The 23,992-nt window shown below is 38.1% G+C and overlaps 1 protein-coding gene across 1 annotated transcript in view; it reads left to right on the forward strand.

Annotated features, from left to right (window-relative positions):
- The first annotated feature begins 788 nt into the window (after positions 1 to 788).
- The window catches only part of map6a (microtubule-associated protein 6a), a 28,354-nt gene continuing 5,150 nt past the window's right edge, over positions 789 to 23,992 (forward strand). Inside the window, exons 1-3 of the mRNA XM_007259442.4 lie at positions 789 to 1,571; positions 18,927 to 19,140; positions 20,859 to 21,073. Coding sequence (XP_007259504.3) covers positions 859 to 1,571; positions 18,927 to 19,140; positions 20,859 to 21,073 — 1,142 coding nt within the window. The 5' untranslated portion in view covers positions 789 to 858. The remainder of the gene's footprint in view (positions 1,572 to 18,926; positions 19,141 to 20,858; positions 21,074 to 23,992) is intronic.

Here is a 23,992-nt window from a genome sequence, read left to right on the forward strand (position 1 = left end):
GGAGCTTACAGGCTGAAGATCATACACTCATAAAAGGACGTGTGTTTATTACTGTTAATGATGGCTGGTTTACGGTCATAAAGGAAAATATCCTATTCAGTTTCTTGTTTTATGTAAAAGTGTGTTTTAGAAATGTCAGGATTAGCTTTTTTGTGCATAACAAATTGTTTCCTATTTTGGTTTATACTTACAAGACTAGTCTTTTTAAATTGCACAGGGGCGGAATGGTATAATTCTTATTTGTATAATTTCCTTTAAAGGTCAGATTAAATGAATTAATTTGTATTAATATTTGAAAGGTTATGCTTTAAATGTATGAAGTAGCTTATTGAGTGTATGATTTAGCTTTTATAAATGTATTATTGAGGGTTTATACATACATCTATTGCCCTGTAGGCCTAATCTCCATGTTTGATCTTCCATAGCTTCGGCTGAGCAGAGAAATGGCATCTCCTGCTCTCTTTCACTCCCTGTGTGTGTTTCTCTCTGTGTTTATCTCCGCCCACTGCAGACGCTTCTAGTGATGGAGCTGGGGAGGGGGAGAGAGGGGAGGGGGAGAGAGGGGTGGGGGTGGAGTGGGGGGTGCTTAAAAGGCGAAAGCGAAGCAGCAGCTCCGCCATTTCATTCACTCTCAGCGGATTCACTCTGCTGTGAAAATTCAGCGCGAACAGCTCCAGGCTTTCACTGATCAGCTGGAGGAGCGAGCGAGAGAACGAGGCACAGCTGCGGCTCCTGAAGAGGAGGGGGGTAATAGAATCAGAGAAGGGGGAAGGGGGAGGTTGGGGTGGGGGAGTTAGGGAGGTGTGGGTTTTGGTGGTTTTGGTGAGGTTTGGTTGGTGTTGAGGGTTTTTAGGGGTCATGGCGTGGCCGTGCATCGCCAGGGCGTGCTGCATGGCACGGTTCTGGACTCAGCTGGACAAGGCCGACATCGCTGTGCCGCTGGTTTTCGTCAAGTACTCTGAGGTGTCAGAAGAGACGCAGCAGCTGCAGAGAGACCGGGAGCGGGAGAAAGATCGGGATCGAGAAAGAAATCGTGAAAGAGACAGAGAAAAAGACAGACACCGGGACCGGACCCGGGACCGTCTGCAGGAGAAAAGCCAGGAACGGGATCCAGAAAGGAATCGGCAGGAAGTGACCCGTGATGGTCGTGAGAATGCTCCTGGCTCTGTCATGCGGCAGGACTTCAAGGCATGGAAGGTTCGCCCAGAGCCAAGCTGCAAGCCCAAGTGCGAATACCATGGCCCAGAGGTTCCTTTCGACAGCCAGACCCAATACCGCCAGGACTATAAGCCGTGGCCTATTCCCAGGAGGGGTGACCACCCCTGGATACCAAAGCCAGCACTGGAGTGCGGCCTGGAGAAGAGCCAAACCGCTGACAAGGTGCAGGAGAAGGAGATGCTGATGGGAGAGAAGAAGAAGAGGCAAGTAAAGAGAGTTGAGAAAGAGAAGAAGGTCATCACAGGAAAAGAGGGGTCAGCAGAGGCCCCTGTTAACGTGGGGAAGGGCAGGGAGGCTGTGGACGCTCTAAATCGCCAAATAAAGCAGGAGGTCGGTGGTGGGAGCTCATACAGGTGAGCATTTTTGCTGCAAGTAGATGTAGTTTTCTTTGTGTCTACTGATGGTTTCTTTCCAAATGCAGTTTTGGCCCCTGTGTGTGCATTGTGTGTGCTTGTGTGTGTGTGTCTGTGTAATACACATGTGAAATGTGTGAACAGTGTACGCCAACTCTTTCGGCCCAGCCTTACTAATACTAATGAAAGTTTAGAAGAAATTGATTTATAAACATCGATTAGAAGGAGATTATACCATCGCAAAATGTAGGTGGATCTGCAACCATCTCAATGCATATACTACATCCATATGTATTACTACTCTTTACCCAGTACTATGGGTACTCTACATTTCTGTGGTAATTCTCCACTCATTCCTTTTTGTCATGTTCCATCACCTTCCATTGTTACACAACACCTATTTCTATGGTTGTAATAAACCCATATTAAAAATAAGTGACACTTATATCCATGTTTAAGGTTCACCTATTTCTATGTTTACGCTATACCCATCTCCATGGTCATGTCTTCCAAGGGTATCCTCCATGAGTATTCTACACTCATTTTCATTGTAGGACTATACCAATGTCCATTGTTGCCCTATTCCATTTTCATGGTTAGACTTAACTTATTTCCATTGTTGTACTACATTTATGTCCACTGTTGTACTACACTAATTTCTCTTGTTGCATTACACTTATTTCCATTGTTGCATTAAACCCATTTCATTTGTTGCACTGCATTCATTGTTGCGGTGCGCCAATTTCTATTGTTGCACCACACTCATTTCCATTGTTTCACTACACCAATTTCCATTGTTGTACTACACTCATTTCTGTTGTTGCACTACACTAATTTCTGTTGTTGCACTACACTAATTTCTGTTGTTGCACTACACTCATTTCCATTGTTACACTTATTTCTGTTGTTGCGCTACACACATTTTCACTGTTATACAACACCCATTTCTATTGTTGCACTACACAAATTTCTATTGTTGCTGAACACTCATTTCCATTGTTGCACTACACTAATGTCTGTTGTTGCACTACACTCATTTATATTGTTTGCACTACATTTCTGTTGTTGCACTACACTTGTTTCTGTGGTTGCACTACACTAATTGCTGTTGTTGCACTACACTTATTTCATTGTTGCACTACACCAATGTCCATTGTTGCACTAAACTAATTGTCATTGTTGCACTACATTCATTTCTATGGTTCACCTATTTCTATATACAAGCTACACCCATGTCCTTGATCATGCCATACACTTTCCCATAGTTATGTTACTCACAATTTTCTGATTCCACTGCACTCCTAATCATTGTTGCACCACATTTATTTCCATTTTTATGCTCCACCTATTTACACTACACATTTCTATAGTCATCCAATACTCATATCAGTGGTAACACTACATCTTTTTTAACGGTTACTTTACCCTCATTTCCATGGTTGTACCTCTCCTCTATATGGGCTAACTTCCCCTCCGCCCACACAAGGACCTTGCAGTGGTAAAACCAGTATCTTAATAATTTACATGCAGCAAAACAACCATGAATTTGATAGCAGGAATGTGTACATAAGCTTTCACTGGTTATTAGCTACAGTAGCATCGTAGCTCTTAGTCTTAGGCTAGACTAAAGGAATGAACTTGGCCTGAAAGTTGAATACGTGTGTGTGTGTGTGTGTGTGTGTGTGTGTGTGTGTGTGTGTGTGTGTGTGTGTGTGTGTGTGTGTGACGCAGCAAATCAGCTGTGTTAATCCGTTAGCGTGCTGCTGTTGTACTGTGCAGATGGCAGGAGTGCCACAGCTGGTTTTAGAAAAGAGGTGTCACACCTTTCCCCAGTGTGTGTGTGTGTGTGAAGACCATTCAGAAGGTCAAATCTTGTAACGTGTCACATATTGATTTCTTTACTGTAATACAGTTTTTATAGAAAAAGATAAATTATGTTTTCTTTCTGTACAGTCAGATGGACAGACAGACAGACAGGCAGGCAGACAGGCAGATAGACATAGTGTTAATGGCACAAGGACAGCCAGTGCTCTCAAAAATCCAATCCAACACCTAGTTTATCTAATAGGTCTTTTAAGTTAAATCAGGTGAGCAGCTGACAAATACATTCATTGTCTTCAGTTCACAGAGATCATCACACAAACCTTTTTCTAACATTTAACATGGTGAAGTTTACTGACCAACTGCACATTCTGACCACCATCCTCATGTTTATTTAGATTTATTCAAATTTCATATAGAGTTTTGCAGGTGAACACTCACTGACCACTGGCTTTATGTGTATTCAGGTTATGTAGACTTATTAACAGTAAAACATTTACTGATCACTGGCTTTATGTGTATTTAGGTTTATTATAAGGTTATATAGACTTAATAACAGTAAAACACTTACTGACTTCTGGCTTTATGTGTTTCGGGTTTATTCTAATGTTAAATAGACTTTATAACAGTAAAACACTTACTGACTTCTGGCTTTATGTTTATTTAGGTTTATTCTAATGTTATTATATATACTTAATTACTGTAAAACCCTTACTGATCACTGACTTTATGTGTATTTAGGTTTATTCTAAGGTTATATAGATTTATTAACAGTAAAACACTTACTGACCGCTGGCTTTATATGTATTAAGGTTTATTCTAATGTTATACAGACTTAATAACAGTAAAACACTTCCTGACTACTGACTTTACGTTTATTCAGGTTTATTCTAATGTTATATAGACTTAATAACAGTAAATACACTCACTAAACACTGACTTTATGTGTATTCAGGTTTATTCTAATGTTATACAGACTTGATAACAGTAAAACACTTACTGAATACTGTCTTTATGTGTATTTAGGTTTATTCTAATGTTATAAAGACTTAATAATAGTAAACACTCTCACTAAACACTGACTTTATTTGTATTTATGTTTATACTCAAGGGCGTAGGTGCAGGTTTGATATTGGGGGGGACACATTTGCCAATATGAACCCAAGTCCACCCTATAGTTTCTTAGAACAACATTTGTGGAAATTACTTTTAATCACAAATAATATTTTTTTTTCTGTATTTTGTTTTTTATTAGTTAACAAGGTGATTTTACAACCTAAACATGTTACTTCACATTACATTTACTGTTGTAAGAAAAAATTATGCATATACATATACATCTGACAAAAATGATCAGTTATCACCTAATATTTAAAATAATATAACAGATTTGGTTATTATTATTATTATTATTATTATTATTATTATTATTATTATTATTATTATTATTATAATCATGTATTGGCATGTCAATTCTGTTGTATATTTACATTTTCTCCACTCTTTAAAAAAATCCTACGCTTTTATTTTTCTATTAAGAGCTCTTCTAAAGATTGGTGTCCTTTTATGTAAAAGAATGTAACTTTACGTTTCATAAAGATTTTAATTATAAACGTCAGGACATGTGGCCTTACTGTGAACCCTGTTCTTACATATTCTACTGAATATTAACACTGTTCTACATATTCTAGAGCTTTCTCTGCTTTAAAGACATTTAATAAAGTAAGTGGTGGTATGATGTGTCTAATGCACTGCTGGATATACATGATTAAACTCAGTAAACTCAGTAAATGACTGTTTATTAGCTGATCAGCTGGATCAGGTGGAAAACACAATTTTGGGGCAGTGATCAGGGTTAAGAAACTGCTTTAAACTACAAACATAAAGTACTGTACTAAATTCTGACTATCCACTACATCTGGCTTCTAGATAACTAGTTAACTAAATGAATTTTTGTTCATTATTGCTCACAGTAAATCCTGTAATCCTAAATTAATAAAGACAGTTTAAATATGAAACAGTAATTAGCTGATCAGGTACAGGGCAAGTTGAACATTACGTATATAGTTTATTTTTTCTTTAACGTTGACTTCCAATCTATCTAATTCCAAAGTTAAGCTAACTCACTCACACAGCTGCAGTTTATTAATCACAGTGGGTTTAAACTGTGTGCTGATTTAGAGTCTTGTATTTTTAACCAGCTATCAGAAACATCATCACAGTTTATGTGGTTAGCCTACCGTTACCTTTCTTTTAGAAAAATCCCCGCATATCCAGATCTTAATCAGCTGAAGCTGCTGCAGCCCGATCCCGCTGCTAAATCTCACAGCGAGGGGGCGGGGCTTCCCCCACTAGCACACCGCGGGCCGCAAAACCAGCAAGCTGATTGGCTGTTTGTGCTGAGAGGCGGGACTTAATACCTGAACCGGCTCCGTGATTGGTCCGGTCTGTCTCCTCATTAATAGTACAGCTGATCTGAACGAAACGATATAATTTTTGGGGGGGACAAATCCACCTGTTTCCAATATTGGGTGGGACATGTCCCACCCATCCCCCCCGGTTCCTACGCCTATGTTTATACTAATGTTATTATGTAGACTTAATAACGGTAACACTTACTGACTTCAGGCTTTATGTTTATTCAGGTTTATTCTAATGTTATATAGACTTAATAACAGTAAACACACTCACTAAACACTGACTTTATGTGTATTCAGGTTTATTCTAATGCTATATAGAGTTAATAACAGTAAACACTTACTGAATACTGACTTCATGTGTATTACGGTTTCTTCTAATGTTATATAGACTTAATAACAGTAAAACCATGACTGATCACTGGCTTTATGTGTATTATGATTTCTTCTAATGTTATACAGACTTAATAACAGTAAAACACTTACTGAATACTGACTTTATGTTTATTTAGGTTTATTCTAATGTTATACAGACTTAATAACAGTAAAACATTTACTGACTACTGGCTTTATGTGTATTTAAGTTTATTCTAATGTTATATAGACTTAATAACAGTAAACACTCTCACTGAACACTGACTTTATGTGTATTTGGGTTTATTCTAATGTTATATAGACTTAATAACAGTAAACACTTACTGAATTCTGGCTTCATGTGTATTAGGGTTTATTCTAATGTTATATAGAGTTAATAACAGTAAAACACTTACTGACTACTGGCTTTATGTTTATTTAGGTTTATTCTAATGTTATACAGACTTAATAACAGTAAAACATTTACTGAATACTGACTTTATGTGTATTTGGGTTTATTCTAATGTTATATAGACTTAATAACAGTAAACACTTACTGAATTCTGGCTTCATGTGTATTAGGGTTTATTCTAATGTTATACAGACTTAATAACAGTAAAACATTTACTGACTACTGGCTTTATGTGTATTTAGGTTTATTCTAATGTTATATAGACTTAATAACAGTAAAAAACATACTGACCCCTGACTTTATTAGTATTCAAGTTTATTCTAATGTTATATAGACTTAATAACAGTAAACACTCTCACTGAACACTGACTTTATGTGTATTTATGTTTATTCTAATGTTATATAGACTTAATAACAGTAAACACTTACTGAATTCTGGCTTCATGTGTATTAGGGTTTATTCTAATGTTATATAGAGTTAATAACAGTAAAACACTTACTACTGGCTTTATGTTTATTTAGGTTTATTCTAATGTTATACAGACTTGATAACAGTAAACACACTCAATGAACACTGGCTTTATGTTTATTTAGGTTGATTCTAATGTTATATAGACTTAATAACAGTAAAACACTTACTGAATACTGACATTTTGTGTATTAGGTGGGAATTGATTCATGTTTACATTATTTTTTTATTGTTTTGAACTATGCATGATGTTATTGTTTCTATTGAAGTGCCCTTAATGCTTATATACACTGCCTGGCCAAAAAAAAGTCACCACCAAAAAAATAAAGTTTACATAATCTAATATTTGGTTGGACCACCATTAGTTTTGTTTGCAGCACACATTCACTGTGGCAATGTTTCGATAAGCTTCTGCAATGTTACAAGATTTATTTCAATTTAGTATTGCATTAATTTTTCACCATCTTGCATTGATGATGTCTGATCGCCAGCACATCCCAAAGATTCTCAATGGGGTTAAGGTCTGGACTCTGTGGTGAACAATACATGAATCCTGGCATTGTCATCTTGGAATATGCCCGTGCCATCAGGAAAGAAAAAATCTGTTAATGGAATAACCTGGTCTATATTCAGTATATTTAGGGAGTCAGCTGACCTCATTCTTTCAGCACATACTGTTGCTGAACCTAGACCTGACCAACTGCAGAATCAACCCCACATCATTTACTTACTTAAATCCAGGTGGAGACTTTTTTTGGCCAGGCAGTGTACTTACATGAACATTGTTGTGATTGGCTTTTCTATTTTGTGCCATTGAAACACATCTGGGCAGAGCTATGCCTCGCTGTAGACCTAAAAACTTGATGTACACAATATGTACACAATACAATGGAATTCTACTTTTTGTGTATACCAGATTATCCTAGGAAGTCTGGGTCAGAGTACCAAGTCAGCCCTGCTACAGCGCCCCCTTGTAGGTAAAGTTGTCGTGCTCAAGGACCCAAGAGTGGAACTCTATTGAGAGCCTTATTAAAACATTAATGATACCCTTTTCAATCTTTCCTCTTCCACTCTGTGAACCACCAATAGACCTGGCCAGTTCTTGAGCCTTTCTGAGGTGACTTAAGCTGACAATAAAGCTCTGAGGCATCTGTCACTCAAATCCACTCTCTTTTCTCCTTCACACAATGGGAAACGAAAGGCTGCACGATTTCAACTCCCTGAATGCAGCCGGCTGCTTCCAAACACAAACGCTGACAGCTCTGAAAGATGCAAAAGGAACAAAGAAAGGAGGCAGCAGCAATGTGGACCAAAAAAGCCAACCCTTCCATCACTTCAGTTATTTTCAGATCACAGAAAAACACTGGAGTTTAAAGAAAGGCAGGAAGTTGTGTGCTGTTTAGTGCAGATTATGAACAGTAGTTTAAGTAAACATATTGAAGTGCCAGTTTCTCAAAAAAAAAGTTTGATGGAGTCTAAAAACATGGCTAAAGTTTCAAAAGAGTTCAAGTTTTACTCCTCACACCACAAACAGTCCAAACAGTATTGAAAGCCACCCATTCACTCTACAGCAGGAGTGCTTTCTTCCTGTGCTGCTCAAGACACAAGACACAAACCAGGGCAGCCAGTCGGATCAGAGCTCATTTACATATACATATCAGTCTTAAAGGCACAGAAAACAAAAACAGCCTGTTTAATTCTGTGTGTGTGTGGAATCAGGGCCGGAGGCGTGCTTGGCTTCAAATCAAAGTCAAACACACTCCCACACACACAAACACCCATTTTTACCACCATACTGAAGAGTGCTAAACCTGTTAGTTTACAACCGTTACACCATTCCGCATCCACACACACACACTCTAGTAAACACACACACACACTCACACACTTTACTAAACACACACACTCAATCATATTCAAACACGCTCAACACACTAAAGCCTCAATAGTTCTTGCCATACTATGGATAAGAACATTACTCAAATAGAGCTATTCACTGTATACCAACTGTACTTCTTCACTACTTTACAACTGATTAACTCTTGACAAGTTCAGCACAGCTGTTAACTGAAAGCTGTGACCAGGTGATTCCACCTTCTAAAAAAAACTGTCATCTAAGAAAGAGGTGCTAGTTTGAAGAAGCTAAAATTATTAATAAATAATTCCATAAAAAATAAATAATTCCATAATTTCATTCTGACTTTACAGAAATTTAAATAATGAAAAACAATACATAACAATGTGGATGTTCAAATACATTAAATAAAACTTAAATAAACAATATTTAATTCTTACTTTGGATGTTTAACCCCGTACGTGTATGTAACCCTATATATATATATATATATATATATATATATATATATATATATATATATATATATATATATATATATATATATATATACACGTGTGTGTGTGTGTTGAAATGGTAACATTAGTGTTCTGTTTTTTTTTAATACATTAGTGTTAACCCTTTAATTCATGGAGTTTTAACTACAGTGCTTAAACAGCTGTATACTCAGATGGCATGGTGTTATGCTAAATGTGAGCATTGTAAAGTCTACCACCACTGTGCACTTGTCACGTAAACTGCATTTCTCTATTGCTGTGAGCTGTTTTTCTGATGTAAGGCAATACAGGGTGGTCAGTGGTCACTGAGCTACAACACTCCTGAACACTCTGGAATAAAACACCTTGGAGGACAGTAATGTCTGCATTTCACAGCTGAATGTGTGTAAAATATTTTGCGTGCTGTTCGGTGCTGGTCTGTTTAGTAGAGCAGTGGAGGTAAAGCAGTGTTACTTCTCAGCCTCAGAGATCAATAACGAGATGCAGCAGCAGAGAGAGAGAGAGAAACCTCTGTCTAAGCACTTTCACTGCTCTCATTTCCATTCTGTATTCTGTAGGAGTGCTCTGGTGTAAGTGTGAGTGAATACAGAGCTGTAGGATCAGAGGCACAGTGCTGACACAACATGAATATTAAAGCACTTTTTACTGTATATATATATATATATATATATATATATATATATATATATATATATATATATATATATATATATATATATATATATATATATATATATATTCACATATATTAAATGTCAGCATTGTATACACCATATATATATCAGTTCATTTATTCAGCAGGTTGTGTGCCTAGTGTAAATGTGTATTTTTTTTTTGGAAAAAACAGGAGATAACTGTCTGAAATTGATTTACCTCAAAAGTAATACAATTTAACGGTATAATAAATAACATTTTACAAATGAAATACAAGGCCTGTCAAATTAACATGTCCATTTAGATTATTTAATCACAGAAAAAATTACATGTTAAAAATTTAAAAGATTAATTGCCTTCTTTGGTGTCCTTTGAATCGACACTACAGTTTGGGGATGGGGAGAACGATACAGCTCATGCTTGGCCCCCACCATTTGCAGGTAACATGGTCCAAAAGAAAAAAGGGCAGAATTGAACTCTGAAGGCTAATTCATGCTTCTGCATATAATACCCTGTGTGTTGCTGCATACCTTACAGTGTAATTTGCAACGTTGCATATTTTACACAGCCACAACAGTAAGCAACAATACACAGTTGCATAGGGACAACACTGCAGTAGACTATGCCATGAGGCTTGTTTTTCTCAGAAATTGGTTAAGAGAGGAGTAAAAAGAGAGGAAAATGGGTTCACTGGTGGTGAATAAAAGAAATTGAGAAACTGTTACTTGTAAATTTTTAAGTAATTTTGGGAACAAGGCTCTGAAAACACTGTATACTCTGCATAAGTTTGATTTTTCATTCTGAATAACCTTCAGTATCATCTGTTGAATGCAAAAATGCTAAATATGTCCTGGCCTGGTTGAACACCATATAACAGAGATGTGGTGCCAAGCTTGTTCCCAGAATGCGCCGCTCTGGCATTGCCTCCCATCTCCCTATGGTGCCAATGCATCGCCATGGCAACAAGGCTGAGGAAACCAAGACCAAACTGGACTCTGTGTGCTCCAAGAGGCAGTGTTTTCCCAGAGGTCAGCGGGTTCAAGTGTGTGAGTTAGAGCGGATAATGTCACAGCAACGTCAGTAATTACACCACAGCCTGGATTACATAACATTAAGCTCCATTCACATCGGTCTCATCTCTACACTGCTCACAGAACCTTCCCCTGAGAACCACTGTACGAGCAGGAGGATTAACAACACAGAGAGAAACAGAGACTCCTTTCCTAAAAAGAACTTCTGCGAGAGAATGAGAAAGAACCACTCAGAGGAACCTCTAGAAACTTTGTTAAAAAGGAGAGAAGTACTGCTCAGAGGAACCAGGACTCAATCATAGAACCCCTATAAGGGCAAGAGGAAGGACCTCTGAGGACACTGAGACTGAATTAATAAAAACTACCTGAAGAACCCTAAGCTAACAGGAGAACAGTTACATTAACAAATATGGGATTGAGTAGATCCAAAGCGGTTTACCAAACTTCGAGCCCTGGCAATGCCAGTAATGATCCATACAGTACAGTACATACAGTTGCAAGCAGTACCCAATTCCTCAAACCCTAGCACCTAGTGCACTAGAAGATCTAATAGTTATTAATGCTTTATTAAGCACCTTGGTACAGGTGGGAGTTCAGATGATGTTTGAAAATATAAAGTGATTCTGCTGTTTGGACTCTCAGAGGGAGTTTGTTCCAACACCTTGGAGTCTGGACAGAGGCTGAACTGGTTGCTTGTCTTCTGTGCATCCTAAAAAAAGCCCAAAAGCCTTGTATAGATCAGGCTTTGATCACTGCCATCAGGCAGAAAGGAGCTGGGACATTTTTTACTCACATCATTTTTATATTTATAGCTGCAGGAAGTGAGCGAAGGGAACGTGGAACTACAGAACAACCTTAACTACGGAAGGTTGAAGACGATTTGAACGGTTGAATTCTGGATCAATAGAACGTTTCAAATTGCAAACATAGGAAACGATCATGAGGAAAGAGCGCAAAGGAAAATCTCTATAAGATCAGAAGGAAAAAACACTCAGAGAAATTAAGACTTTAAGGCAGAACCTCCCTGGCTGTGGTCAATATTTATTACATTTCTAGTGAGACTAAGAGTAAGAAAGGGTTCACTCATTTTATTTGACAGCTAATCTTGTAACACAGTGATTAGCATTTTGCTAACTTCATGTCTAAATCAACACATGCTGTCCTGAGTCTGTGGAGATGTTCAATAATCTCTAACAGAGTTTCTAAAGTGTTTTTATTACCCTGCACATTTCAAACGTATCCAGGACTGGACTAGGACAAAAAAATCGGCCCTGGCATTTTTGGTTTAGACCAGCCCCTCATAATTAGCAGAGCACAACCGACTTGTAATTTACTTGTTATAGAGAAGCATAATGTATTATCAACATATTAAATATAAGAAGTTTAGTGTCAATTGTTAACTCCACCCTTTTTGTCTGCTCTGTGTAGTTCAACTGATTTTTTATCCTTTTTATTGAAATCACCTATAATATGTATTTTCTGAATTTCTCTGATATAACAGTTCAATTCTAATTCAATTCTTCAGGTTAAAGGTGCTTCCTCCTTTAAACAGCTATAACATGTATTTGTATCAGACTACAAACGGGGCTGCTTTATAAATGTATGCAACGCAACTCTGTCTTAAAAGCGTTTGACACTGTTTTTCTCTTATTTAGTGTGGGCATACCTTTTGCTAATATTACTTTAATACTTTTAACAGATACTTTTTAAGTTAATTGATCATTTATTAGTTTTAAAATCTGTTATTTCACTTGTTTGAGTGATTTTTAAAACATGTTAAACCACAGCATAGAGGCTACAAAATTCAAACTATGCAGCCTTTCAACACACCTTTATGTAGCCTAAATGGACACTTGCTGCTCATCTAACACTTAGTCTTGACCGTTTGCTATTTTATCAGCCATTGCTCATCATTCTCATGTAATAGATCTAACATTACCTCCATCACCTCAAAGTCCCTGTGTTATCCTAACGTTACCTGCTGTACCACACTTTGCTGCTTAGTCTGTCCCTTGCTTTCTTCGTCACAAGCCTGCATCTCTGGCTGCTTTCTCAGTGTGGAAAGCTGCTGGTCTGTATGGTTTGTGGTAGTGCAGTGTTTGAGTCCGTGTTGGTTAGTGAACGGGTTTGGATTCGGTACCAAGCACCCATGGTACCCCAAGACACCAGTGTCATTGTTATCAACCCTACTGTATTTCTGGAACAAGCAGAGTCACAGAACGAGGGAAATCTGTCTTTTTTTCTCCTCACCACAGCACTGTGAGCAGCCTCCTTCAGCTTTCTATTGTAATGGGAAGAATAGAGAGTTGATTTGATTGACAGCAGCCTGTATGTTTCAGCAGAGCTTTGAAACTTTTCAGATCATCACTGTCAGAACAAAAACTTGAAGGGATTTGTGAGGGAAAATGTTTTTAAATTTTAAAGAGTGTCAGTTCAGCCAGGTTTAATTATCCTCTGTATCTCCTCAGTCCTAGATGAATGGAGACATGAATAATGTTGATTATTTGGTTTTAATAAAGTATGATGTCTAGACAAAGTTTAGAACAGCTTCAAAACATCTAGCAGGTCTTATGTGGTGTTCTAGCTATGCATTGTTCAGTTCCGTGCTTCAAGGAAGGATAATCACTACACCAGCCACAGAGCAACCAAGGCTTTTTAAAGTGTTTTCACACCAGCATTATTTGGTCTGGTTAAAGGAGGTTTGTTTGTACCCTTGGTGCAATTGGTTTGAGCAGGCATGAAAACAGTAATTGCACTAGTGTGTAGAACAAATAAACTGCACCGAGATCTGCAAGAGGTCATTGTCAATTTAACTTAGCAGTTACCCAGATAATTACCATAGTTATACCATACCTAAGCTCTTTTTACACTAAACACGTTATGTGCAGGACTCATCGTTTAGGTCTGTGCAACTCAACTTACCAACGCAACTGCATGAATGCCACTCTACCCATTGAAACTCTACCCTTTTTGTGTTCAGTGTAAAAGCAGCTTCACACTGCACAACTATACACGCTGGTCTGGAACACAGGTTCTCCTTCATTTATTTACTTTCACGCTTGGGAGGTTTGTTGGGCTGCGTTTAGTGTGTTTGTTTTTATGCCTGTGTGAAAACAAACCAAACTGAGGGGAAAATGCTCCAAGTAAACAAACTCAACGGACCAGAGAAATGAACTATGGGTCTAAAAATGCTCTTAATGTGATCCATGGAAGCTCCACCTCACAATATACAGGACTCCAAGAATCTGCTCCTAATGTCTTAATTCTAGGGACCACAGGACACCTTCAAAAAATGTTATCTTAATCTTAATCTTCACAATATTAGGCATATTAGTGGGTTTAATGTTATGGCTGATATAATATATGTTGATAATATATGGCTGATGTGTATAATAGAAACTCTATAAAAATAATGTGATTAAATAGTACAGGAAGTACTGATAAATAGTATCATATCATAATTCATATAGTAAACAGTTCATATTCGTCTTTATCTATCTCTCTCAGTCTCTGTAAGTTCAGCAGCACTCTGTACAGTATTTTATAAAGTGTATGTGTGTGTGTGTGTGTGTGTGTGTGTGTGTGTAGACAGAGCACATGTTCAGTCTTCTCTCCTTTTATGTAACACTCACAACTTTCTCTCACAGCTTTAACTCTTCTCACTAATATCACACACTGATATATTTAGATAGATAGATAGATAGATAGATAGATAGATAGATAGATAGATAGATAGATAGATAGATAGATAGATAGATAGATAGATAGATAGATAGATAGATAGATCTTGTGCCAACAGCAAATCATTAAATTTGTAGTAATTTATTCATTATTTATTGTCTCATCTAGTTGTAATATTTATAGCTTGTCTGATAAGATAAAGAGATAGGACCAGATCATGCTAACAATGTACATTCATCTTTTGGTTTGGTAGAGTTCTGGTCTCAGATCATATTTTGTGTTAATTTATCAAAAGTTAAACAATGTTTTTTTATAATGCTTGATTTTTGATTTTTTGGTTTTGTGTTTGTTTATTTTTGTTAGTGTCTGTTTAATAATTTAATGGCTTGCAGCCATTATTTAGCAGTCTGCTGCTGTTTATCAGGCCTGGTGTTTGATCTTTGAAATGGATGTGGTAGAGTAATCAGAGTTGTATGTTTTTGTTTAAGCGCTAACACACAGAAGATACCTGAATCAGTCGCTGAGTAGTTATATGTGTGCCCTGTAACCTTATATTTAGCCAACATACTGCACTGTAAACCCACAAATTGTTTAACTGTTTACGTAAAATTGGTAGAGGTGAACTGTAGCAGTGCCACCCAGGCAGTTGGTACAAAAACCTGGGATGGATTTTTACTTTCTGGATCTGGGTTAAACACCTCTAAAAATGGGTTATTTCTAAACATTACTTGTTACTTATATATATATATATATATATATATATTCAAATGGAAAAGTTAAATCAATTAATAATAGCTAAGTTTAGTGTGTTGACACTGACCGTCAGTGTGTAGTCATTCCCCCGGGACACCCGGTAAACTTTAAGATCATATTTTTTTATTAACTATCTTGCCTCAATGTTGTAGGCTGTAAATTAAATCTGAACTGCTAACTTGTGTTGGCAACTCTGTGTTAAACTGTTAAACTCTACACCATTTTCTTTTGCCATCTAATTTTCTATATTTGACCTAAATATAGAATAAATGTAGAATAAAGATAGCATAAATATAAATCTGTTTTATTCACCAGACCATAAAGTAAAGTCTAAAAAGTCTAAAGATATTTGTGCAAAGCAAATGATATAACAAAAATAATCTATTCAATTAACTTACAGTTTAGGTATAATAACTAAATGTTTTAAGTCTAATTCCCTAATTTGTTTAGTAAACATTACATGAAAAAATGGGGCAACGATTTACCTCAAATGATTTAAGTAAATTAAAATAGTCTGGACTCACACTGTGGCCAGTTCACGTTCGCAATACAACATTTATTCCTGCCAGCACCACTGGGTAAATACAATGACTGCGCAAATAAACACTTTTATAAAACCCAGGTACAGCTGTAGCCAAACATGAGCACTGACAGGAAGTTAAGAGGCTTTTTTTATGTACAAAATATGTCTAAATGTTTGTGGACACCTCGTCTAATTAATCTGTTAACCTACTTTAAGTTAAGCCATTCCTGACACAGATCAGCAAATGTACACACACAGCTTTTCTAGTCCCTGTAGAGAAGTATTGTCATGATCTATTGAAACCATACCAAATGAGAGGCCTGGTATAGAGGGGTATAAAACCCCCAGCATTGAACTGTACAGCAGTGGAGCAGTGTTCTATAGAATGATGGGATGAGTGACTGATGGTCTTGTCAATAAAAGTAAGCAAATCCTCAAAGCAATGCTCAAAGATCTGCACAGAAACAGGAGAAACTGTGAATGAGCATGTTTCCCAATACTTTTGATCATATAGTTTATGTTTTCACTCATTCTGCATTATAGTATTATAGTTGTTTATGTCCATGATATAACAACAGAATAACTAAAACCACCAAAAAACAACAAACAAGCAAACAGATCAGGGTGAGACTAAAGAAGTGACCCTGTGAACAGGATGAATAGTAGCACTGTATGATCCCATGACTGTTTTTACATCATTTCTCTGGGCTATGAACCACACAATACTGACTACTGCATCACTTTCCTCAGGCAGCCACACGCTGCTGTACTCTGAGTACACTGCCGTACACTGCTGGTGTGTGTTGAACATTGTTGTAGTTCTCGGAGACGGTAGCTGAGCTTGCTTCTCGTGCAGACGTTGATGTGATTGTGTAGAAATGTGAGCTGCTGCTCAGGATAATTGCTGTAATGAGGCTGTAGACCACTGGCCTCTCTGGCCAGGACAGTAACGGCGTTCCTTAATCGATATCAGCTCATTACCTCGAGACAGGAGTCCGGCCAGACAGAGGCAGAGAGACACATAAAGAGAGGAACAGTCAGTGAGACAGGATCTCCTCATACAGTTGTATAACCTTTGCATTAGCCCTTGAGTTATTACATAATTACTAAGTATTACTACAATAAAACGGGCTCCACAGGCTCAGTGCGGTCCAGCAAACTGTAGGACCTGTCACTATTATCTGAGGATCGCTGGTTCAAATCCTAGATCATGGTACGTGTCATCAGAAGTCCAAGAGTGTATAATAGGTCTTGTTCCCTCAGGGGTGAGTTAATGGCATTTCCTCCCCACATCACTCTCAGCTGGTCAGCACAGGTGTCTGTTGGCTGATGTATCAGAGCTGGGTCTGCTGCACTTTGCTTAAAGAGCATAAAAGAGACCGTGGCTGGCTTCACATGTATGAGAGGAAGCATGTGCTATTCTTCACCCTCCTAGTATTGGGGGCATTACTAGTGATGGAGGAGTACATTTAAATGAGGATTGGCACTAAATTGGTTAGAACCTGTGGCCCATTTTCAGGAAATGTAGGTAAAAGCTGTGAAATTAAAAATAAAATAGAAAACACCCAATCAAAAAAAAATAACCAGCTGTATTTCTATAGAAAATCATATTAAAACACAGCTCAGTGGCATTATGCCAATTTTTAACTTCATGACACTGTTTTGGTTTGGTTTGTTTGTCACAGCTGGAACTGCAAGGCTTAAACTTAAAATCGTATCCCCTACTAAAAAGTAACTGGCTCCAGTTACACTGTAAGATTAATTGAATTTAGTTAAATAAGTTGATGTATTTTTTTTTAAGTAATAATAAAATAAAATAATAATTAAACTCAATATGATCAGGATGTATCATCAAATTTTAAGGAAAAATGCTGAGTTCAAGCACTGGCAGCTCTTTCCAGCCGATCTTTAGCCACTATTTTTTATTTAATCTGGGAAAGATATCACAGAAATCTCTATGGGTTGTAGCCTCTGATTCTGCCCACTGCCATTGCCCCAGTTCCATTTCCACACCACCGGTTACCAGGTGTAGACAACAATACGCAAATAGTGTGCTGCGCAGCCATGGAAATAGGCAATTTGGCTGTTTTTCTGCTGAACAGGTAATCACTGAGCTTTAGTAAGGTTTGCTAACCATAGATATGTAATCTATCATCACCACTAGCATAACAGAGATGGGCTTTTCAGACAAAACAGATATAATCACTAATCAGATGATTAAATGATTTGTATTTTGACTTCTTGTTGATTTTATTTAAGTAATATATAGATTTGAATACTCATAGAAAATGAGATGGAGAAAAAAACAATTGATTAAAAATATCTGTTGGATTGTATGTGTGGTCACAAATATTCACCTCAACTCAAAATAAGTGAGTAATGTTTGGAATTATTAAAATGTATGTAAGAAATAATTCATTTATTTGAGATAAAACAAATTGTGGGATTGCAGTGAACCTGGTAGCGCATTTAAAAAGACATGCATGTGGTAGCATGCAAACAAACAAAGTAAGAGACGTAGGTGAAGGTCCTTTGGCCTATAAATGGTTTGTCACACTCATACATCTATCCAACAGAAGTGGTTTTGTGGCATGTTAATAAAAGGGATAAGTGTGAGAGTAATAAACCTTTAAACTGATACAGAACCTTTACATCACTCAGATGTGATCAGATCACTCAAAAGGTTTTTCCCTCCTACATCTCTCTCACAACCATATAGTTCTTAATTGAAATAAAAGTGTTTCACATTTATTTATTTTGCATACTTTGTATCAACACCAGGTTTAGCTGCAGTGGAGGGGTTTCTAATAAAGTGGACATGGTGTGTTTAAGATAAGTTTTAGTTATGATTATATGAATCAGTGTCTCATCCTTTCTCTGTTTTCCAGGAGGGAGTTTAAAGCTTACACAGACGTGAAGCCAGTGAAACTGATCCGGGCCAAGTCTCAGTACCACCCACCAGATGAGAAAACCAACCTGGAGACCAGCTATAGTGCCACCTTCAGGGGAGAGCAGGCAAAGCTACAGCCTGCCGACAACAAGGCCCTGGAGAGGAGAAGAATACGAACGCTGTACAGTGAACCATACCTAGATTCTAGCAAGGTAAGAGAACAGATTAATTACAATATTCATTAAGAAGGAGTGTGCGTGTGTGTTTGTGTGTGTGTGTGTGTGTGTGTGTGTTTGTGTAGTCCACTGTGTTTGTAATACAACATTTTTTGGCAGTAGTTTGGTAGGTGATTTCTGTCCCAGATTGCTCTGCATGCATTATTTCGCTTTGGTCTGGTGTTTTTCAGAAGTTTAATGTGGTCCAGTTTCCTTGTGGTGCTCCTGCAGTTTGTCACTGCCTTATTATTATTCTGCTGGATAAATTGCTCATAGATTCTGCCTTCAGCGGGACCTTTAGAAACTGGGCATAAGGGATATTTTTACTTCCACATCTGAATCTGTGTTAAACTGTAAATTGAATACATTTTTAGACTTTTACAGAAATGTGATTGATGCTGTGCTCACTGGAGCAGTTGTCCATTGATGCAGTTGTCCATTACTGTTTGCCTGGTTTAGCTGACGTTTGTCCTTTAATATGTTTGACTCATGATTTTTCTCTGAATGTTTATTGGAGATTGCCCACTGATGTAAATGTCTACTGGAATTCTCATGGAGTAGCTGTCCATTAGGGTTTGTGTGAGCTTTTATAGGTTTCTTCTTAAGTAATTGTCTATTGGGGTTATATCTGTAGGTGTGATTGTCCATTTGTGTGACTAACCATTGGCATTGTCTTGGAGCAATTGTCTATTAGCGTGGTTTATGTTCCAATGTCCCACTCGACATTGCTGTGATGCTCTTTTGTGTTCCCCTGGATTGATTGTCCACTGATGTGACTGGTCATTTGAGTTTACAGAGATTTACAGAGATTTACAGAGATTTACAGAGTCAATTGGTAAGACTTTCAATTTGTCTTACCCTGGAGAGTTTGTCCGCTGGTGTGACTGGTCATTTGTGTTTCTCTGGATAGGATGTCTTTTGGGGTTACTGTGCCTGTGTTCTGTTGGAAAGATTGTGTCTAATGGACTTTGATTTGTGCTCTCCTAAAAAGAATGTCCTGAAGAGAATGTCCACTAATTTGAATGCTGATTTGTGTTTTATTTTGTCGAGGTTATCCATTGGTTGTCCATTGAGGTTATTGGTCATTTGTATTTACCAGCAGTGATTGTCCACCCACTGGTGTGACTATTGATTTATGTTCCCCTGGAGAGATTGTTCTTTGGTGTGACTGTTGATTTCTGTTCTCTTGGAGAGATTGTCCATTGATGTGACTGTTGATTTGTGTTCCCCTGGAGAGATTGTACTTTGGTGTGACTGTTGATTTGTGTCCCTCTGGAGAGATTGTACTTTGGTGTGACTGTTCATTTGTGTTCCTTTGGAGAGATTGTTCTTTGGTGTTACTGTTGATTTGTGTTCCCTTGGAGAGATATTTTCTTTAGTTTAACTGTTGATTTGTGTTGCCTTGGAAAGATTGTCCATTGGTGTGACTGTTGATTTGTGTTCCCTTGGAGAGATTTTACATTATTTTGACTGTTGATTTGTGTTCCCCTGGAGAGATTGTCCATTAGTGTGACTGTTAATTTATGTTCCACTGGTTTGACCTTTTTGTTGTCCTGGATAGATTGTCTATTGGTGTGACTGCTCATTTGTTTTACCTATAAAAAATTGTCTACTAATATGACTGTCCATGTGTGCTTCAGTGTGCCTGTGACACTGGTGTTATTCCGAAAATAATTCAGGTCATTTACCCCAACTTTAATACTTATTATTCACAGGGGGAGAGATCAAGTCTTCCTCGTTCCAAACCAAAAAAGACCACTTCTTCGTCCACCTCCCAGGGCAAAACGGTGAAGAAGTCCAAGGAGAAGCAGACGGCCTCGGTTCGAGGATCAAAAAAGAAAAGCTCGGAGAACCAGCCAGAGAGACGGGCAGCGCAGGGCGACAAGGAGAAAAGTAAAGAGATGAACAACAAACTGGCTGAGGCAAAAGAGTAAAAACCATTGCACTTCTACTTTCATTTACTCTCTTCCAGAAAGCAGCTAAAAGCCAACAAAGGCTGCAAAATAAATCAATTAAGAGGTTCTCATTCATTGACTGTTCTGTCTGTAGCCCTGTTCTCTTCCTCCACATCCATGTGTCCATGTTTTTGTCTTTCTTCTTTCCTCTTGTGTCACGCAGTTTTTTCATCTTTTTTCTTCCTTCTACTGCTATTTTCCTCTCTTTACTTATCTCTGTGTTTGTTCTTCCATCACTCTTGCTTTTCACTGTCTCATTGTACATTTTGTTGTTGCTTTCTCTCTCTCTCTCTCTCTCTCTCTCTCTTTCTTTCTCTCTCTATTTCCCCAAAGTCATTGGGTTGTTGTGGTTGTGAAATGTCAGGGTTTTCTCTCCACGCTGCCCCTCATCACGTGACTACCTATCATGCGGGGGCGTTTGCATTTGCTCCTCCACACGCCATTCGCCTGCTCTCTTCGTCTCCACGCGAGGTTTCCATGGCAACCACCCCCCCCACCCCCGGTTGGCCGATGGATGATTCTCTAATGTTGCATGGAGCGATTTGACTGTATGGTTTGGCTTTCATCTGCACAGATCGCTGGGATGCATTTATCAAGGATTTTTCCAACAATGGGACGTCAGACTGACTCTCTGAGATTGAGATTTGGGGTGAATTATGCAGATCTATAATCTAAACAGAACTGGTTTATTTCTCAGACAAAAAACCCTTTGATAAATGTGCAGCTCGGGTTTGGTTTGACACTGTATTGATCTTGCCTGCTTCGCCTCTTGTGTATGCTGTGTTCTCGCCGACTGAGTGAGTGTCCAGCGCTCCAAGTGATGAACCTCTCTAAGATAGATCACTATGGAGCTTGGTCAATATTTATTGTCTGTGTTGGTTTGTTTACTTTACACTCTGATTTTGTAAACCACCCAACAACACCAAGAACAGTAGAATCATTAGAGGAACTCCAGTAACAGCACTGTGATCATCATCATTTCCTACAAACGACAGTGAGACTATTGAGTTACACTAAAGATCACTCTGTAATTTGCTCTCTGGTTTCAGTCTATGTTGCTAGGACAACCAACTAGATTATTGTAACATGGTTAAGCATTATGGGATGTTCTGTAAATTTGCCTTTAGGAAAAACGATAGATTAGACATTAAGTGTTGCAGTGTTGGATGTGTCACTATATTAAATAAATAATCATTTAAGAAACAAAGTCAACATACAGCAAATAATGGCATACCTAAATGTATACCATATGTAAACATACATTTCCTTTTATAAATAGTGTGAGGGTACAACAGCCACACCCTAAGATTCGCACTAGAGCCAAAACACATGCCTCCCTCCACCCCCTCCACAAACACACTTCGTCACGGTACCCCTTTACCAACATGATTAGCACTGCCGGGACAGATGGCCGGTCCCTATGGCTGTAAATGTCCAGAGATTAGAGATTAGCTTTAGAATGAAATGAAGAGCTGCTTGATATTCATTTTGATCCATTTATTCATTATTAATGGTGCATTCATGTTTGAAATCCCCTCCCGTTTCGTTGGCCTGTGGTGGTCCCGTAATGTGTTGGTGAACTGACTGTTCTCTCTTTTGTGTTTTTGTCCTCGAGGTCCTGGTAAGTTGAATGCAGTTCATGTGTGATGATTTCCATTCCTGTGCATGTTTTGGTTTATTTGCCATGACCTTTGATTTATTAGCCCAAAAACTATGGCTTTCTCTGAGGACCATAACCTCATAAGAACACTAGGTTTACATTTACTGATAAATATTTACATTACACATTTAAATTTAGATTTTTTTCTACTACCTCTGAGAACCCTCCAAAATACTGCTGCATTTCACTGATTTGATTCATATGTGTACATCACATAGAAACAATTGAAATACTATACTGCATTAATGCTATTACTGCTCAAACACAAAGTAGTGCAGATTCATTTTATTTATGTGAAAATAATGCACACACCTGAATCAAGCTGATTCTGGACCTACGATGAAATCAGAGATGTTTTAGTTCCTGGGTCTGAGCTCTGTTTGAGAACCATGCTTTGCATTTTGTTTTTAACCATGGGCCACCCCTCTGCTAGCCCTCTGTCTGTCTCCACTCTCATCTCCACTCTGTTTTTGGAAGTGGATGTCCCTCCTTCTTCGCCTCCCTCTCGTCCTCCATGTCCATTCTGGATGCTCCAAAGCTCTGTGGTTTCTGTACATGTTTGTCTGGGTATTGTATAGCCAGTTTGGAGAAAAACAGGCTCAAAACTGATCTGCTTTCCGATGCTAAGAAGCAAAGGCAATTCCTTATTTACTGGAATTTCAGGATTCCTCCATACAGAGTGCACAGTGAACACCTGGACTTGAATTCTGGGAATTAATGGATTTGCTGATCAGAGCTCTGGAAGCTTCAGGTGACCATTTTTTGCCCAGAAGATTTTGACCAGTAGTATCAGGCCACTGGCTTTGGGTAACCAATCTCAGATCATTGATATTTGACTGTCAGTTCTGAGCCAGTAGCTTCAAGCTACTGACTTTGGGTTGGCCGTTTTGGGACACCAGTTTTTGGTAATTGGTTCTGGGCCAGTATTTATATGAGGTCAGATCCAGACCACTGGGTTTGTTTTACCAGTTTTTGTCAGTTTTAAGTCTGATTTCGGCCTACAGGTTTGAGGCTGCTACTTTTAGACCGCCTGTTTTGGCACACCAGTTTCAGGCCAGTCTCTACTCTGTGTTAGCATGGTGCATCATGAGGGCCTTTTCATGGACATTTTGCAGCCTTTGATGGAACGTAAATTATAGTAACATTAAGACATGGAGGAAGGGAGTGGTGCAGCATCCAAAAAAAAAAAGACAGACAAAGGGTCCGGGTGGGGTCATACATGTTCATTAAACAT

This window comes from Astyanax mexicanus, chromosome 20, assembly GCF_023375975.1.
Source record: "Astyanax mexicanus isolate ESR-SI-001 chromosome 20, AstMex3_surface, whole genome shotgun sequence".
Classification (NCBI taxonomy): domain Eukaryota; kingdom Metazoa; phylum Chordata; class Actinopteri; order Characiformes; family Acestrorhamphidae; genus Astyanax; species Astyanax mexicanus.